This window comes from Lates calcarifer, linkage group LG15 (assembly GCF_001640805.2).
Source record: "Lates calcarifer isolate ASB-BC8 linkage group LG15, TLL_Latcal_v3, whole genome shotgun sequence".
NCBI lineage: Eukaryota > Metazoa > Chordata > Actinopteri > Centropomidae > Lates > Lates calcarifer.
In genome coordinates, this window is record NC_066847.1 from 10,342,418 (window position 1) to 10,358,895 (window position 16,478).

Genomic DNA, 16,478 nt, shown 5'->3' on the forward strand with positions numbered 1-16,478 from the left:
GGAGGACCAGAGCGAGAGAGAATGTGGGGTAATTGCAGGAGAGAAGGCAAGAGAATTGTAAATAATAGAGGAGAGCTGGGAACTCCTCGTACGCAAGGTTTTTTTTGTGCACAAACACACACAGACATCATGAGTGCAGAGACTCCATACACACACCACCCACACACAAATCTAAAACGCCCCAAAAAATGTGTGTGCTGAGGAATTCCAGTTAGAAGTCACATCTCCCAGAGCACCAGCTAAGACTACACATAAACTTCATCTCACAGTGGCTGAAACAAACCTTACATATTTTCTGTCCTTCATATGTGAAAGGCTGGATGTTAGATGCAACCCCCTCCTTTTTCCTTCTCCTCAAGACACACACACTCATTCTCCATCTAACTAACTTGGTGGCGCCTTGAGGGCAGATGCGTAACATGTGTTTGCAATTAACACATATAGTAACACAGACTAGCAGTAGTTGGATTCAGCAGAGCAGAGAATAAAGACAAGAAAAGAGAAAACAGTGGACTGTGACAAAGTAGAAGCAGTGGAAAAAATGTATACTATAGCAGGAGGTTTAACCAGTCTGAGCTAGGTTTTTTTTTAAAACAAAGATGATTAGACTACCTTTAGAATGACTTTGGAAACAGACATTTCCCTTCATCAGTGCAGAACGCCTTTAGAGTGCCTGAGTGAGAACATTAAAGCTGTTATTCATTATCCTTGAGGTGCATCCTACATAACAGCCAGGAGCTGATAGACACATAGTGACAGGTACATGAAAGTTGGTTATTACAGGAATGAGGTGTGTGTGAGTCCCCAAGATAAAATTGAACAGGCGCTTTTGCATTCAAATTCAGTGCAGCTTCATCACCCCAGATAAGAAAACAAGAGACGCGTTGATGGGAACATGATGCAAAGTCATCTGTGTCATGTGTTGCAAAGCGGTTTCATGTCATGTTACATGCTTTGTTAGCATGGATGTGAAGGTGTGTGAGTCTGTGTGTGTAAGAGTTAGATAGGAGTAGACAAAGACGGTGAGAGGCAGTCATCTTTGTGAGTGGCCCATGTATCATGAGCAAGATTAGTGTCAAGAATTTCTTTCCTCTGTGGTTGACCTTGTCCCGCATTGATGGTCCTTATCATAGATCACTATGTTGTCACTGGCGCACTGTGTATATGAAGCACGTGAGTGTGTGCAATAAGGCTGCGACTAAAAATTATTTTCATTATTGATTAGTCTGACAATTGTGTGCTAAATTAATCGATCCCGATTTGTAGAACTTAATCATAACAATGTCTTGTTTTGTGCAACCAACAGTCCAAAACCAAATGATATTCAATTTATTGTCACTCGACTGATAAAGCTCCAGTGTGTGAGTGTGTTTGCGTCTCAGTAATCTGACCTAGTTTGAGCACAGGGTTAAATACGTCCCAACCTTGATACAGAAGAAACCAAATCATGAATCATATTGACAAGGAAAGCCAGGTAAATCAGCACAGATACACCAAGATTAGCTGAGGATTTCAGCAGAAAAACATGATTTCCTATGATGCTGTGAAAAGAGAGAGATTGACTGAAGCATTATTAAGACGTCCACACACTGGCTGACACAGAGTGACGGGCAGATGGAGCGGGAATAGAGAGCCAGAGACGAAGACATGGGTCGAAAACAATAGGCGCGGGTTTGCTTCAGCAGCAATTATACACATCAGAGGGGAATAGTGTTTTCTTTTCTTTAAAAAAAAAAAAAAACTAGGTTCAGGGTGTGTGAGTGAAGCTGACCCCTGCAGTAGTGTATAGCCTCATCTTGTCTGCCCCAGTGGGAAACCACTAGAGAGGGCGCTAACACACATCTATATATAAACCCACAATGCAGGGATTGGCTGGATTATGTATGATTTGTTATGTCTGGCAAGTCACACATCCACCATAAACCCTACACACGTATCACATCCATGTCTATTTATGTCTTTGCATCAATTCAACAATTGAAAGCTAAGTGTCTTTTTCCTCTGTTTTCATTCTGGAGTGCAAATTTTTGTTTCGCACAGCATCATCTCCACACCTCTCCCGCACATGACTCAACTGTTCTTTGCTTTCCTTCCCATCACTCTCCCCATCTGCCCATGTCTTTTTTCTCTCTGTCCTTCCATCTGTCCTGCTCACTTTCTCTCTTTCTTCTTCACCCAATGCGTGTAAAAAGTCAACAAAACAAGAGTGACCACACATGTAACCCCCCTGCTCCACATACACACACTTTTCACTGTCCAGACTGTGCTTGCGTCATTTGCACAGCAAACACCTCTAGATAGAGCACATATACATTCATAATCAAATCAAAGAGATGGGCAGGGGGCTGCCCAGACTGAGAAGGCATGATATGGTTAAGAAAGACAGGGATGAAAAGAACAAAAAAAAAAAAAGAGCAAGTGCTGATGTAAATATAGATACAGGTCAAATGAGAGATGAGAGAGAGCCACTCCTCTTTCTGTTTTTTCACCAGGGAAGAAGTGAGTATAGTGGTGAAGGAGGTGAAAGCAAAAAAGGAGGGGATAGAAGAATATCTGGGGATGCGATTCACAGTGAGCAGAAAGAGAGGAATAGGCGCAGGGATGTCTGAGGGGTGGATCAATACAGAGAGACGACAGAGAAAGAGGTGGAGACTCAGCAGCGGCTTGACTGAGAAGGAAAACCCTCTGCTGTTTTTTTTTCCTCCCTCTGAATTGTTTAGTATTGGTGTATGTGCGTGCGATTTTTTTGAGCGATCAGTGTGAGAGAGGGAGGGATGGAAGTGGGGAGGAGGTAGGGGCTGATTGAGAGGGAGATGGAGAGGGGAGAGGCGCGAGGAAACCGCTGCAGTGCATTGTTAGGCTGAGCGCACACAGGAGAGGGAGACATAGAGAGAGAATCCCCCATTTTAGCTCAACAATATTACAGCAGTGCAGAGATATCTACAACAATGGCAGCCCGGCACTCAGCACTGTGCTATTGATCTGCTAGTGGCAACCCAATACACAAAGTCAATCTAATTGTTGTTTAAACCTCTCATTAGATTATTGCCTGTGGTTGTTTTGATCTTTCTGGTTTACAAATAATCCAATTATATTATCATTGCCAGTCTCACTAACTCAAATAAATAAATGTGATAATTCCTGCAAACTGAATTGGCTATTCTAATGTTGCAGGTAAGATATTATTGATACTGATACATATTATAAAAAAAAATAAAATGACATATCTGTTGAATAAATAATGTTAATAATGCCTCACATCTTTATTTAGTCCTAATCTATTTCCCTCAGGCATACTGACTTACTAACCGGATCTCTTCTAAGACACTGCACTGGAGAGAGAGAGCGGGAGGGAGAGAGAGAGCGGGAGGGAGAGAGAGAGGGAGGGAGAGCGAGTGATCAAGCAAGCGCAGGAGGGAGAGAGAAAAAGAGAGAGCACAGGAGAGCAAGAAAAAGAAGCTAAAGCCGAGAGAAAGAGAGAGTCGCAGGAGGAAGAGGGAGAATGCACGGTGTCTGGGCAACACTTCCACGCTTGTATCCAGGGCCTTTGTGAATACACCATGGGATGCATCGGCTCCAGGAGACTGAGTAAGCTCCCGCTTCTCTCCCCTTTTCCCTGATTGCAGGCTAGAGAGGGGGTGTGAGGGGGGTGGTGGGGTGGGTGGGCTGTGTTGGTGGTGGGGTGATGAGGAGTAGGAGGAGGTTCAGGAGAATGGGGTTGGGGGGCCGGGGGGTGGGGGGTGTCCTGCAGGAGCGAAGGTTTGTGTAGACACTATAGGGACAGGCTTTGTATATGTGCTTGCTTGCGTGCGTGCGTGCGTGCGTGTGTGTGTGTGTGTGTGTGTGTGTGTGTGTGTGTGTGTGTGTGTGTGTGTGTTTGTTTGCCTCTCTTTCAGTGCAGTGTATGGGCAAGCTGTGGATGTATGGCCACAGAAGCTGTGTACAGTACACAGGCAAGATGTCAGAAGCGATATGTATTAAAATGTGCTACTGAGTGTGTGGTTGCATCCCCCCACCTCCCTACTCCCCTCCCTCCCTCCCATCCCTTGATTTATGATGCTGTTTGGCAGTATGTATATGTGTGTGAGTAGGAGGCAGAGAGGGATGGAGAGGAGGGAGGGAGAGAGAAAGAGAGAGAGGCGGGAGATGGAAACGCTGTGATAGTGCTTATTTATAGGGCGGCATGGCTTGGAGAAAGAGAGGAAAAAGGGATAATGCCGTTGTCAGGGGCGTTTGCACAGTTTGTTATTATTTGCATGAATAATAGGGATTGGGGGGAGTAAAGAAATGAGCAGCAGAGGAAGAATTTCAGTGCAGGCTGGCAGGGAGGAGGAGAGGCGGACGGATGGCGATGGAGAGAGGGGAGAGGGAGGGGCAAATACGTGCAGGCGAGGGTGTGTGGGTTTGATGGGAGTTTGCAGGTGAGGACCCTGCTAGATAATCTCATAGATGACATGTTAAGAAAACTCAACAGCAGGACTGCCGCTAAACGAAGAGAGACTGGGAGGAAGGGGATTTTATAAATCAGCTGTTTGCATGAATGTGATTCAGATATGTTGCAGTGCACATTCACGTCCTGCGTGTTCTAATATGTAGCGTGAATCACGCTCAAGGTAAAAATAAACACAGACTTCTGTTGGTGTTAAATATTCATGAGCCACTTAGCACATCAGGCTCTTAAACATATTTATGGAAAAGCATCAGTCTGAACACACATTCAGTGTTACTCTGAGGGAAACATAACCTTTACAGGGGTCATGAATGTCAAAGCCAGGTTACAGGCAGAATCTCAAGTGTGCTTCTGCAAGTTTTCCCCCCATTTGTTTTTTAACTCAATGTAAATTCTTGCTGAAGAGGATTTTAAAAATATCTACAATATGCAAGTGCAGGGGAAAGAGTACTACGTGACACAGTTAGGAAGGCAGGTGTGAACTGAATAAAGCAGAAGCAGCAGCTAAGGCTGTCCAGGTTACAGTATTTGACACATTTGCAGAGCAGGAGAGGAGGTTGGGATCTTTCCATCAACACTCAGGTCAAAGACAGGAGACCCCCACAAGCCTGGCAGCTCCAGCTGCTGGAAATAATGTGATTGAAGGAGACAAAAGGCTTTGGAAAGGTGCCACATTAATCTGATTGTGAGCCACCTGAATACTGATTCTCATTTTTATACGAGTGATCACAGAAGCTTAAGAATCCAATAAGGCTGCTCTAGTAATAGCAGGTACATTTTCTAATTAGCGATAAGTGAGTAAGAGCTGTGATAAAGGGGAATATGCATAAGTACACATCCAAAGTACACTGTATGCTGTCAGTCCCATGTAGTAAAGATTGTAGATCTCTTTTATAGAATGTTTCGCATCATTTTACAAATGTTATCCTAAGCTGTGTGCACTGTAATCTAGCAGGAGTGTGTAAACAAACAGTACTTAAGAAAAGGGAAGCCCACGCGTTTTCAAGCAGCTTGTGCGTCTTAGTCTGTGATTCTCCTGTAAGCAACAGAACCAGCAGCAGTACTGCCGGTCTAGAGGCGTGGTTGTGTTTATCCTGGCTGAGAATGACTTTAGTGTGCGCTATTGATTGGCCTTCTCAACTGCAGTCCACGCTGCCAAGCAGAGATCAACAGGAGGAGCGGCAGGCAGCAGGACTGGATCTGTCTCTGCACGGGAGTAGCCCTGATGTATTTGTCTGCCCTCCGGTAACACTATCTCTCCCAGCTCCATCATATCTGGGAGCGTGCTCCGTGGTCAGCCTCTGATATCTGTTTGTACCCACACACTGCTGTAGTATGTTATCTATTCTGTGCAAAAATCGTGCCTCTGTAATACGTGTGTAGGTAATAGCCCAGCAGGTTGTCCTGCAAAAAACTGTGCATCTTAATTTGTTTTGGATGTCACAGGTAGTGTGATGCCAAAGAATCTACAGTGGCATCTTTTTGGTCTTCTGGTAATCCCTTTATCATCAGGACATAAGGATTGTCATAAGGACAAGGTGTTACCCATCATTCTTAACACTGGCATCGCTTGTTATTAGATTTCTATAAACAGAAAGCTACAAACATCAAAAATCCTGGACCAAAAAAGTAGGATCATGATAAATGTTGCAGACACATGCAAGAAGTCAGTTCACACCCAGCTGAAAAATTAGGGCTGACACAAATACTGGGGCTGGTGTTCACTTTTACGCAGAGTGCATTTTCTTTAGAGTTTACAACCTATTTGACTGAAAATACATTAAAACACATGTGAATTCCTTATCTTTGCATTGCATACAGTGTATGTCTACAGTTATTGTGGGCTATATTTTAAATCAACACGATAGGCAACACATTGATCCCGACCCTTTTAACATCTGGTTTAGCCCATCGCCACCACTGTTAGTGGGCCAGGTGAAGACAGATGGTGATGTACAGGGGACAAGATGTCTGCATCCATCACGCCCTCAGAGAGCAAAGGCCTTGAGATGCAGTTGATGGGAGGTGCACAAAATAACACCAAACCATATTTTTTCTCTGTGAATCAGCTTGCATGTAGTACATACTGTAACTCATGTACGCTTTGCTGAGATCAAATTCAGCCACCAAACACAGTGTTAGCAGTACTGTTACAATGTTGATCACAATTCTACGTAATGCTATTACCTATTATTGTGCTGAAAGCTACACATCAGAAGCACTTTTCTGTATCCAGTTACCAGGCCGCACTATAACCTGTGAGTGCTGGAAACATTAATCACGGCATAATATAGGGCATTGTGTGCAATGTGAATAGAACTGCTATGGCTCAGGTTGCAGTAGTGAAATTATAGATATGAATGTGGGACATTATGACAACTCTCACCTGTTTGTTCAGCCTCTAAGCCCTCTCTCTTTTCACTTCATCTAAGTTAGCGTTGGTATAATGCCACTGCTGACACACAATTTACTGATTCAGTAAGCAGTAATAGCCAATTAACCTTCATTTAGCCAATTTATTTAAGCTTTTTTAAGGGGTTTTGTAGAAAATTTGTTGATATTGATAAGATATTGAAAAATATCTACATGTGTATTGGTAGTTTTGGGGGTAGTATTAGGGATTTAAAACAATACTGAGCCCTATCTGTATTTCTGTATGTGTAGCTGTATGTTCATGTGTATATTTGTGTTCATGCATCGCCCTGTGAATGACCTCCAGTTTACCTCTTGTATGATCATGCTCTCGCTGCTATATTTATGTGCATGTGGGCTCATGTGTGGGTGTGAATATATAGTAGTATATGCAACACTGTTGGCTTCAGCACCTTGTCCCATCACTCTGTTTCTGCAGCTGCAATACAGAGAGGGATTCCCTACCATTAAATTTAAAAAAAAAAAAAAACAAAACACCCCCGCTGCACCATGCCTTTACGCACATCCAGTCAGCTGCTGATACCACGTTCCGGATTTGCCAGTTCGTAGCTTGTCTGCCTGTAACCTGGCAAATCTGGCAGACTGAGGTGGAGGCTGATTGATTGGCTCCTGTCCAGGTTGGAAAAGCCTTGTGCCCACGAGCACATTCAAGGTGAATGACTCAGTAATGCAGTGCCTCAGAGATATGGTGGGACCTAATGACCCTTACCTGTGACAGCGTGTGTCAGAACTTGTGTTCATATATATCCAAGGACTCTGGTGTAACATAGGGTCTTTACCTACAGATTTATGTATATGAGTGCCATGTCACTGAGTGCTAGGAAAAAGCCTGGATCATTATGGGCAGGGAACTGATTAAAATGTATATGGCTATGTATGTGTGCGTGTCCTTGTACATATCATTTTCAGCCTGTACGTGTATGTGGCAGATCAGAAATAAGAGGCCTGTGTGTGGGCACATGATGGCAGGCTTTTCTGTAAACAAAGTGACTCAGCCACAGTGAGAGTTATGAAATTGAAACATAATGCTGTGAAAGAGAGAATTTCATCCCTACAATTTGATCTGTGTGTGTGTGTGTGTGTGTGTGTTAGTATGTGGGAGTGTGTTTGTGTGAATTTATGGGAATTTGTGGATGTGCTCAGCATTAGTGTGCAACCAGTGCTGATTGTCTCAGTGTTATCTGCAGCTACTAACCACTTCAGTGCTGATAAAGAAAAAGGCCATGTTCTCAAAGATGGGAAGTCACCTTTGAATATGAAAGAGCAAGAAAATAAAGATTTCCTGCATGCAAAATGCTGTCTGCCACACACTTAACTGGTTGATTTCCTCCGCCTCTGCAGGTTTTCTTCTCTTCATCCCAACAGAATGGAAAGGATGACAGGATAACCACATCTTTTCCATATCAAGTCTAAATGTTCATTATATATTTAGCAGGCCATTAGGATGTTTATAGGAGTGATCTGGTTTATGATGCTGGGGCTGTAGCAGCCTGTGCCAAGGTACAACATGCTGTGGATTTTTAGTTACCTCAGTCAGTGCAACTGCTGCAACCTATTTACCATGTGTGATGAAGACCTGCGCAGGATGGCAAATGGCCTGCAAATGACAGGGGCATGAAGATTGGGAATGCCAGAGTTAATGGCAGTAACTCATGCTGTGCTTGAGTGTCCCTGCATGTGTGTGGAGTGTATGTGTGAGACACACTCAACTCCACTTCTTCTACCAAATTCTCCCAACCATCTGGGCTCTGGTCCTCAGCTGAGTTCTTACTGAACTCTGGAGCTCCGTCACCCAGCATCTGCTCATGTCGCTGTAAGAGGGCAGCTATCCAAGCCAGTATAGCCCATCGTGGCAACCAGCTTTACTGCAGCTGTCACTGTAAACAAGCACCAATGCCCCCCCTGGTTCCTCGCCGTTACCGCTGCAGGCCAATAAGAGGGTGGAAAAAAGAGACAGATGATGCTCAAACGCTTCCCACTTCAGCGGGAGCCGTCAAGCCGCTACAGTCAGAGCTGGAGTTGACAGTGCAGCCGCTGCAGATCTTTGGTTGTTCGTTACGCACGGCCGCGCTGCTCCCTCTTTTTCCTCCTCCATCTCGCCGCCTGCCCTCCCTCCCTCACTCACTCACTGCTCTTCGCTCCTTCTCCTCGGCTGAGCTAAGCCTGGCTCCCCTATGACCGCAGGGGGGTATCCAGCGCCGCACCGCTGTGTATGTGTGTGTGTCTTTGTGTGGGCAGGGGAGGCGGGAGAGTGCCAGGGGAAGAAAAGCTGGCTCAGAGCTCTGGTCATGTGCTCCGTTGTTGTTTCCTCAAGGAGGGATCTTGCCTGCCTTCTCAGGAGCTGAATTACGCATTTGCTTACTGTGCTGCTGAGAGCCCAAGAGCATCACCTTCCCGTGCAGAAATACGGAGTGTGCCATGGCTTGAGAAACCACTGAGATGCTGGGTAATGACTACTGACCCATCATCTACATATTCTGAGAACTATAAACAACTGACTAATCACAGCATGACATAGACATCCAAGCCCTCATGGCAAACTTCAGTAGCACATGTTTGATGTAATCTCATATGAGACTCACAGACAGTAGATAATATACATACAGATAATGTTTCTGGTCCATTGCTGTGTGAAGGCTGGAGGGCTTAGTTTGTACTGCTGCAGTCCAGAGAACTCTTGAGCCATATTGTGATTCATGTGGAGGGAGAGTGACTGCTAATCTACTAATTGGCCAAACGAAGCTGAGGGATGGTGAGGGGGAGAGACAGAGGAAAAAGTGGAGAGAAACAGAGGAAGAGAGGAAGTGGCACTGCGAGTGTCCCCATGCATTATGTCGTATTTTCCTGTAGGCCCGATGTATGTGGGTGTGCATATATGTTGATGTATGGTTTGTGTTTGCAGGGCAGATTTTTAACCCAGATGAGGAGGAAATCTGGGACAGTCTCTCCCACCCAGGCAGAAAACCAGACATCTCTCTGTCTAACTGTTATCATCCAATAAGTAACCATCTCACACCGCTCTCTGCGGTGCCAAAAATCAAATGCGCCTGACTAATCCTTGTGAGGTCACACAGAGTTCATTTCTAATAGTGAAAGTGGCGCTTGAATATAAATAGTGTATGTCCATCCCATCTGAAAATGGCCAACCCAGATGCAAAGTAGTGTCTTAATTTCTACAGTTGCGGTTGTCTGTCAGCTGATACAAAGTACTTTCTTTTCCAGGAACGCCTAGTTCACACTTGCATAGTTTCTCAGTTTCACAGAGAAAGGGTGGATTTGCCGCAGAGCAGGGAGTACTGTCAACAGCTGCTGTTAGTGCCCTTAAACAGTGTTAAAGCACTTAGACTGTGAAAACAATAACTGTACACAACAGTCATTGTGATATTTTTGCTGTTGGATGGTGTATTTCAATTAAAGAACATTTCATTTCCAGAACAGCTTCAGTTTGAATTTGAAAGGAGGAAATATTTATATATTTTTATATTTATATATATATATTTGAAAGGCAATTAAGATAATAGAGGACCAATTCCTCCACTAACAGAGACCTTGATAGACCATAACATTTTGTATGAGGACAATCTTCTCACTTGTAAAAGTGGAATCATGTTTCCCAATGGGAAAGTGGTGTCAGACTTTTGGACCTCACTGTATGTCTAAGAAATATTTAATATTAAAGGGGCACTCCAGCAATTTAGTACAGCACTTCCATAAAAGTGGGGGACTTCTCAGACACATATGTGAATTAAGATACACTGACTTTTAAACCCAAGTCCAGGTCAAGCTTCCAAAAATCTCTAGCATCCTTAATCTGTGTGTGTTAAAGATGTGTTTGTGCTTTAACACTGGGTTTAAGTCTCACTCCTCCAGAGCAACAGAAAACATTATACATCTGTTTTTTCAGGCTGTGAAGCGCTCCCTGTGACTAGTTAATTGACTCTGACACATAAAATCAGCAGAGTGTCCCTTTAAGGTAAATTTACCCCGGCAATGTACAGCCAAGCAGCTATTTATACACAGTAACTTCATGTACCTTCTGTGATAATGTCCAGAGGTATTTAGGGAAGCACACGGAACACTAACTATAGAAGAAATACATAAAGTGGGTTGAGCGAAACTGGTTCAAACAAAATGGAAAATAAAACACTTAATCAGGAAAAATGTGTTAAAAGATCGCAAAGTGATGATGTATAATGATTCCAACACAATCTTTGCAGAAGGAGAAAGCTGAAATGAGGGCATCCACAGAGTGAATACTGTATAAACTGTACAAATGAGGAAAGGTGTCCCTGATTTGTAGCTGGCACGCCCTTCCCTGCGCGAACAGAGAGGGTCAATTTCTGGAATGAAGTCTGTCCCTCATCTCCTGCCCTTGCAGTGATCTGATGCGACTGGAAGGAGTTCAGAGGGAAGGGTAATATCTGAGAGCCCAACAGAGACAGAATCGAGCTGATGTTTCTGAATCACTGGGTCAGTGGGTCACAGGCATCACCGGACATCCAGAGAGCCAACAACTCTCTGTGTTTCTCAGAGCTCCAGAGGAATCGCTCATGATTGCCAAATGCAGACCACAAAAAAAACGTGATTGGCTCAGCAACTCGCGCACGTACACAGACACATGGAGTGCTGACACAGGAGTGAGCCCCTCAGAGAGTTGCACACACGGAGCACAGACCCTCTGATACAGAGAGCAGGCACCTAGAGACTGAAGCTGTGTTTAAACTCTATTACCAGTTCAGTCTATCTAATTAAACCAATGTTTTAATTAGGATTTGGACAGCCAGGAAAGAGGAGGGATAATAATGTTCATTTATCCAACAGAGAGTGTGTATTTCAGGATGAATGGTTTTGTGTATGATCTCCCACTTAGTTTGAATAATGCATTATTAAGCATTGTGCAGGTGTCATTTACATGTAGAGGATGTTCTATAAGGAGAAAAAGACTTGTGATTAGACTCCACTGATGAAGAGAGCGCATGGAGAATGCCGTGGAGTCTAGTCAGTGGTGGTGGAGTAAAGCAGTTGAATCTCCTGGATATCCTGAGGGTCACGGTGAGGTGGCTTTTTTAAAAGCACCCCATAAGTTGTTTGTGCAAGCAGCCTATCAGGAACCAAAGTTATGTTCAGTTGCTATGTGACATATAGCAGTCGTGTGAGACAACATCAGTATTTTCAGCAAAAGCCCCAAGGTGCCATGTTTATGTTCAAGTGACAAAGGGCTCAAGTGGACGTTGTAATTATGATGGGAGCAAAGGAGGAAGTCAGAGCCACAAAGTCCACAGAGGGAGGAGGTCAGAGTGGACAGACTGACTGGCAAAACACTTTTTTTTAACCTGTACATAACCATAACCATGTATGAAGTGTGAACTTTGATGATGAACCTAACCCTAACAAAATACTAATTTTAACCCAGACCAGGATCTTTTCCTCAACTGAAACCAACTTGTTTTTGTGCCTAAACCTTTACTATACTGCATTGTCAAATCATAGCGAGACTAGTTATTTATTTTTCAACAGCAATTTTGAACAATTTATGCTCCTGCTGCCAGAGGGGCAACATTTCAGGAAATGCTCTTATGGGTCGTTTCAGAGGTCAGGCACAAACAACGCATATGGAAAATGGTGTGAAAGACAAAATGACAGAATTTCAGTGATATTTAAAGAATGACATTCAAGGACTGATTTGCAGCCAGATATGGTGATTTCACAGTTGTGAGTGTAACTAGATCAGGACACAATCCTCACAATGGCAGCCAATAAATGTGTTGTACCTGTTGGACAGTAACCCCTCCCCTTCTGCTTCTGGGTGGAAAACCCCCCCAATGAATTTGATTTGTGAGTTTGAGGTAACCTGCTAGAATTCATAATAATCCAGTTACTGAGAGGGTGTGATTTGTTTTTAGCACAGAATTGAGTTGTACCAAAGGAATAAAAACTGATATTTCTTCTCTCTTCTCTCTGTCTTTTCCTTCCTTTACCCTGCTCTCAGCGGCAGATGGCGTGCCAGTCCAGAAGGATGGGGAGCAGGTAAGTCCTCAGCGATCCCTGTGGCTTGCCACTCTTGTTGACTTCCTCTGACAGTGGACTGTTTGCCACTCCACCTGAGGAACCAACATGGCTGCTGACTGAAAAATCAGTTTCACAGGCAGCTACACGATGAGCTACTGCTATTAGAAGCGGCTCACCCCACTGGCTCTCTGTAACTCGCTGTGCAAGTAGATTAGTCAAGTAGCACACATCATGTCAGTGTCAGTCGCTTCACTTCCACTGCACTACCCCGCCCGTGATGGGGGTAGTGTAGCTGGAAGACTGAACGATCGCTGGTTTGGTTGGTCTCATTGCTGGTGCTATTACGTCTGTTGCTTGATGTTCGTCACCGCTCAGTGCTGGTTCAAAGCAAAACAGCAGAGACATCACTCCTTCTTTCTCCAACTTCCTACACACCATTACTGCAGTATATCCTCCTCTCCTCTTCTGTCCTATCCTCTCCTCTCTCTCCTGCTGCTACACTGATCCCATGCTGTAAAACTGATCCCTCTGAGACAGGACACAGGACAGGAAACCATTTTGGACTAAAATGTAGAGAACTCTGCTTTTCCACCAAATGCACTGTGGGCTTATTCCATCATTTATTTATGCATAGTGCCCCAGAATGCCCTTCTTCAGTCCTACAGAGAGGGGAAAAAACAACAATAACACACACACACACACACACACACACACACACACACACACATTGTCAGGGCTATTGGATGGAGCACAGGAGAAGCTGCTTGAAGGGGCCCAGCTCTACCCATCAAGTGTGTTAAATTTCTCATCACACCCACTCCTGTGGAGGGAGAAGAAGAGAGAAAGTGAGTGAGAGATGAGCAGAGAGCCAGGGAGGGAGGAAGTGGGAGCAAAGAATAGAATTACAAGAAAACGAAGGAGTGAAGTAAAGAACGGGAAGAGGCTGATATCGATTAACATGAGCTATCTGGATACATGCTGCATGTAGCTGATGGAGATAGTGAACACTGGCCTGGTAGCCTCTCACCCTCATTATGTCATTCAGCATTAAATTACCTGTTCTTTACATTTTAGTCTGTTACCCAGGGGTGGAAAGTCTTAAATACGGTTTCAAGGTATTTGTACTAATGTATTTACACATAATGCTCCTTTGTACTTATTTATCTTACAACATTAGTTACTCTGCAGATTAAGATTTTTACTTAAAAAATATAAATTCATAAAAATATGACCCATTATAGATTAAACTACACAGCAGTATATGTAGTTAAAATCAGCTCTGTGACAGCTATAATGTTAAAATGCTGCCTATATGTTAAGACATGAATAATAACAATAATATAACATGATAATGTAATATAATGAGTACCTGTGGTTTTAATACTTTGAGTGCATTTTGCTGATAATACTTAAATTTTAAATGCGGGTTAGATCAAAAACTACCTCCATGTCTATATAGTAAATATGAAGCTAAAGCCAGTAGCTGGTTAGCTTGTTAAATGTGGTAAAAACAAACAAACAAAAAAAAAAGTAGCAAAATGTCACACTGTGGAGTTATATGCCAGCCAAACTATTTCTTGGCCGGGCACAGAAAGTTTCTAGGGGGGGCCTGCTGGTTGCCTGGCAAACACTGATGACAGAGGAGATATAACATGTTAATTTTAGAAGTACTGGTAGTTTGGTGTTTTTTCCAACCTGGGCTAGTTGTTTCCCTCTGCTTTCAGTCTTTATGCTAAGCTAAGTTAACCAGGTGCCGGCTGTGGCCTCATGTTTATTGTACAGACGTGAGAGTGGTCTCTATTTTATCATCTAACTCTTTATCAGAAGGCAAATAAGCACAAAATATCAAACTGCTCCTTTAAGTCAAGGATCTGAGTACTTCTTTCACCACTGTAGCAGACATTGCAGGGATCCAAATATATACAAATGGAGACATAGGCTGATTTGTGACAGGGCAAGTGTTATTTTTCCAGCTATGTTTACGTTTGTATTGACAGCAAGGTGAAAACGTTTCAGCACAGCCGCTAACCCACCACCTTCCCCAGTCTAGTTAGTGTCAGTCCAGCTGATAGAGAGAAGTGGTGTGGCAGAGGCTGCTGCTTATCTGCTTTGTCCGCTGCATCTGCCTCCACACACACACACACACACACACACACACACATTAACACACGCACACACGCTCCCTTGCCCCCGTTAGCCTCAGTCCCCTGTCTGTCTGCAGCATCAGATACTGTTCGAAACAGCACTGACATCTCTCTCTCTTTCTCTCTCTCTCTCTCTCTCACACACACACACACACACGATTTTCCGCTGGCTTTCAGTGTTTTTGGCAGCTCATGTAACCAGAGAGGAGAGTCATTCATCTGTAGCGTATTCACTCTGCTATACATAACTAAGCAAATATAAACTGATCCCTGTTTAATCCCCTCCTTTCTCCCTGTCATTCTGGTCCTCGACTCTTGCTTCTCCTCGTTCCTGGAAAATCCTGTGTATCTGTCTCTTCTTTTTTTCCCCTCTCCTTTCTCTTGATCTCTTTATTTCTTTACCTTCCTCTGCATGTCCGTCGTGCGACCCCCCCCCTCCCGTCCCTCCGCTCTCCCCACCCACCCACCCCCTCCATGCATGTCAATGTTCTCTGTCCTGTCACTCTCTTACTCTTTCCCCATCCCTCTCTCCTCCTATTTCTCTTCCTCAGCATGGACGTTCAGAATTTTCATGGGAAGGAATCAATGTAAGTGTTGTGACACCATTCCTTCGTCTACAACTTTTCTTTCTCTATCTGTTTGTTTTCTTTTGCCTGGTTTGATTTAACTCACCCTTTAGCAATCAGCTCTTCCTCCCCCTTCCTCACAACCTCCCTCCACCTTGGCTTTACAGTCGATCTCTTTCGGTTTTATCGTACTGGTGCACGGTAGTGAGCACAATCAGAATCACTTTTTGGTACAGAATTTCTTAAAAACATACACAGCTTGGTGTCAGGATTTGGGTAATGCAGAGTTTATCTTTTGTATTGATCCAACATCTCCATCACCTCTCCTCTCCACTCACCCCTCTCTAACACACACTGTCTCAACGTCTTCGTGTGCCCTGTCACACCTGCCATACTATCCTTTTCTCCACGCCTTTTCCCCCCTCCTCCATTCCTCTCTCTTATCTCCCTCTAGCTGTCTATGGAAGACACCACGTCAATCCTGCCGAGGCTCAAGAGGAACTCAAATGCCTACGGCATCGGGGCACTGGCTAAGTCTTCTCTGTCAGGTGTGTCAGGTGTGTGTCTGTGCTGTAACTGGTAAACCGACCCCATGTTGGCTCCGTCCTCTCTCTCTGGGCGCTGGAGTCAGCATGGTACCCAAACTGGGTTCCCCTGTATCACTTCCTCTCCACGCTGTGATAGCACTAGTCAATGGCTCCACGTGAGTCATTGATGGAATGAATTCAGCCTGAAATACACAACAAAACACACACACACACACAGAGTGCATCATCATACAGCTTGTTGCTTTAAGAAAAAGGTGAGTGGTGAGTGGGAAGTGTAGTTTTTTATGTTAAATGGTTGTGGAATTGTGGTGTCCTGAACAAGTATTAG

At 44.1% G+C, this 16,478-nt stretch overlaps 1 protein-coding gene across 5 annotated transcripts in view; it reads left to right on the forward strand.

Annotated features, from left to right (window-relative positions):
• fam131bb (family with sequence similarity 131 member Bb) overlaps positions 1 to 16,478 on the forward strand; it is a 45,913-nt gene that overhangs the window by 20,207 nt on the left and 9,228 nt on the right. The window contains exons 1-4 of one of the 5 annotated variants that reach the window (XM_051076062.1): positions 3,368 to 3,588; positions 12,873 to 12,910; positions 15,588 to 15,623; positions 16,057 to 16,159. In XM_051076062.1, coding sequence (XP_050932019.1) covers positions 3,561 to 3,588; positions 12,873 to 12,910; positions 15,588 to 15,623; positions 16,057 to 16,159 — 205 coding nt within the window. In that variant the 5' untranslated portion in view covers positions 3,368 to 3,560. Of the gene's footprint in view, positions 1 to 3,367; positions 3,589 to 12,872; positions 12,911 to 15,587; positions 15,624 to 16,056; positions 16,160 to 16,478 lie in introns of those variants that run through there. The other 4 variants (XM_051076063.1, XM_051076064.1, XM_018682727.2 and 1 more) reach the window with 4 other exon arrangements.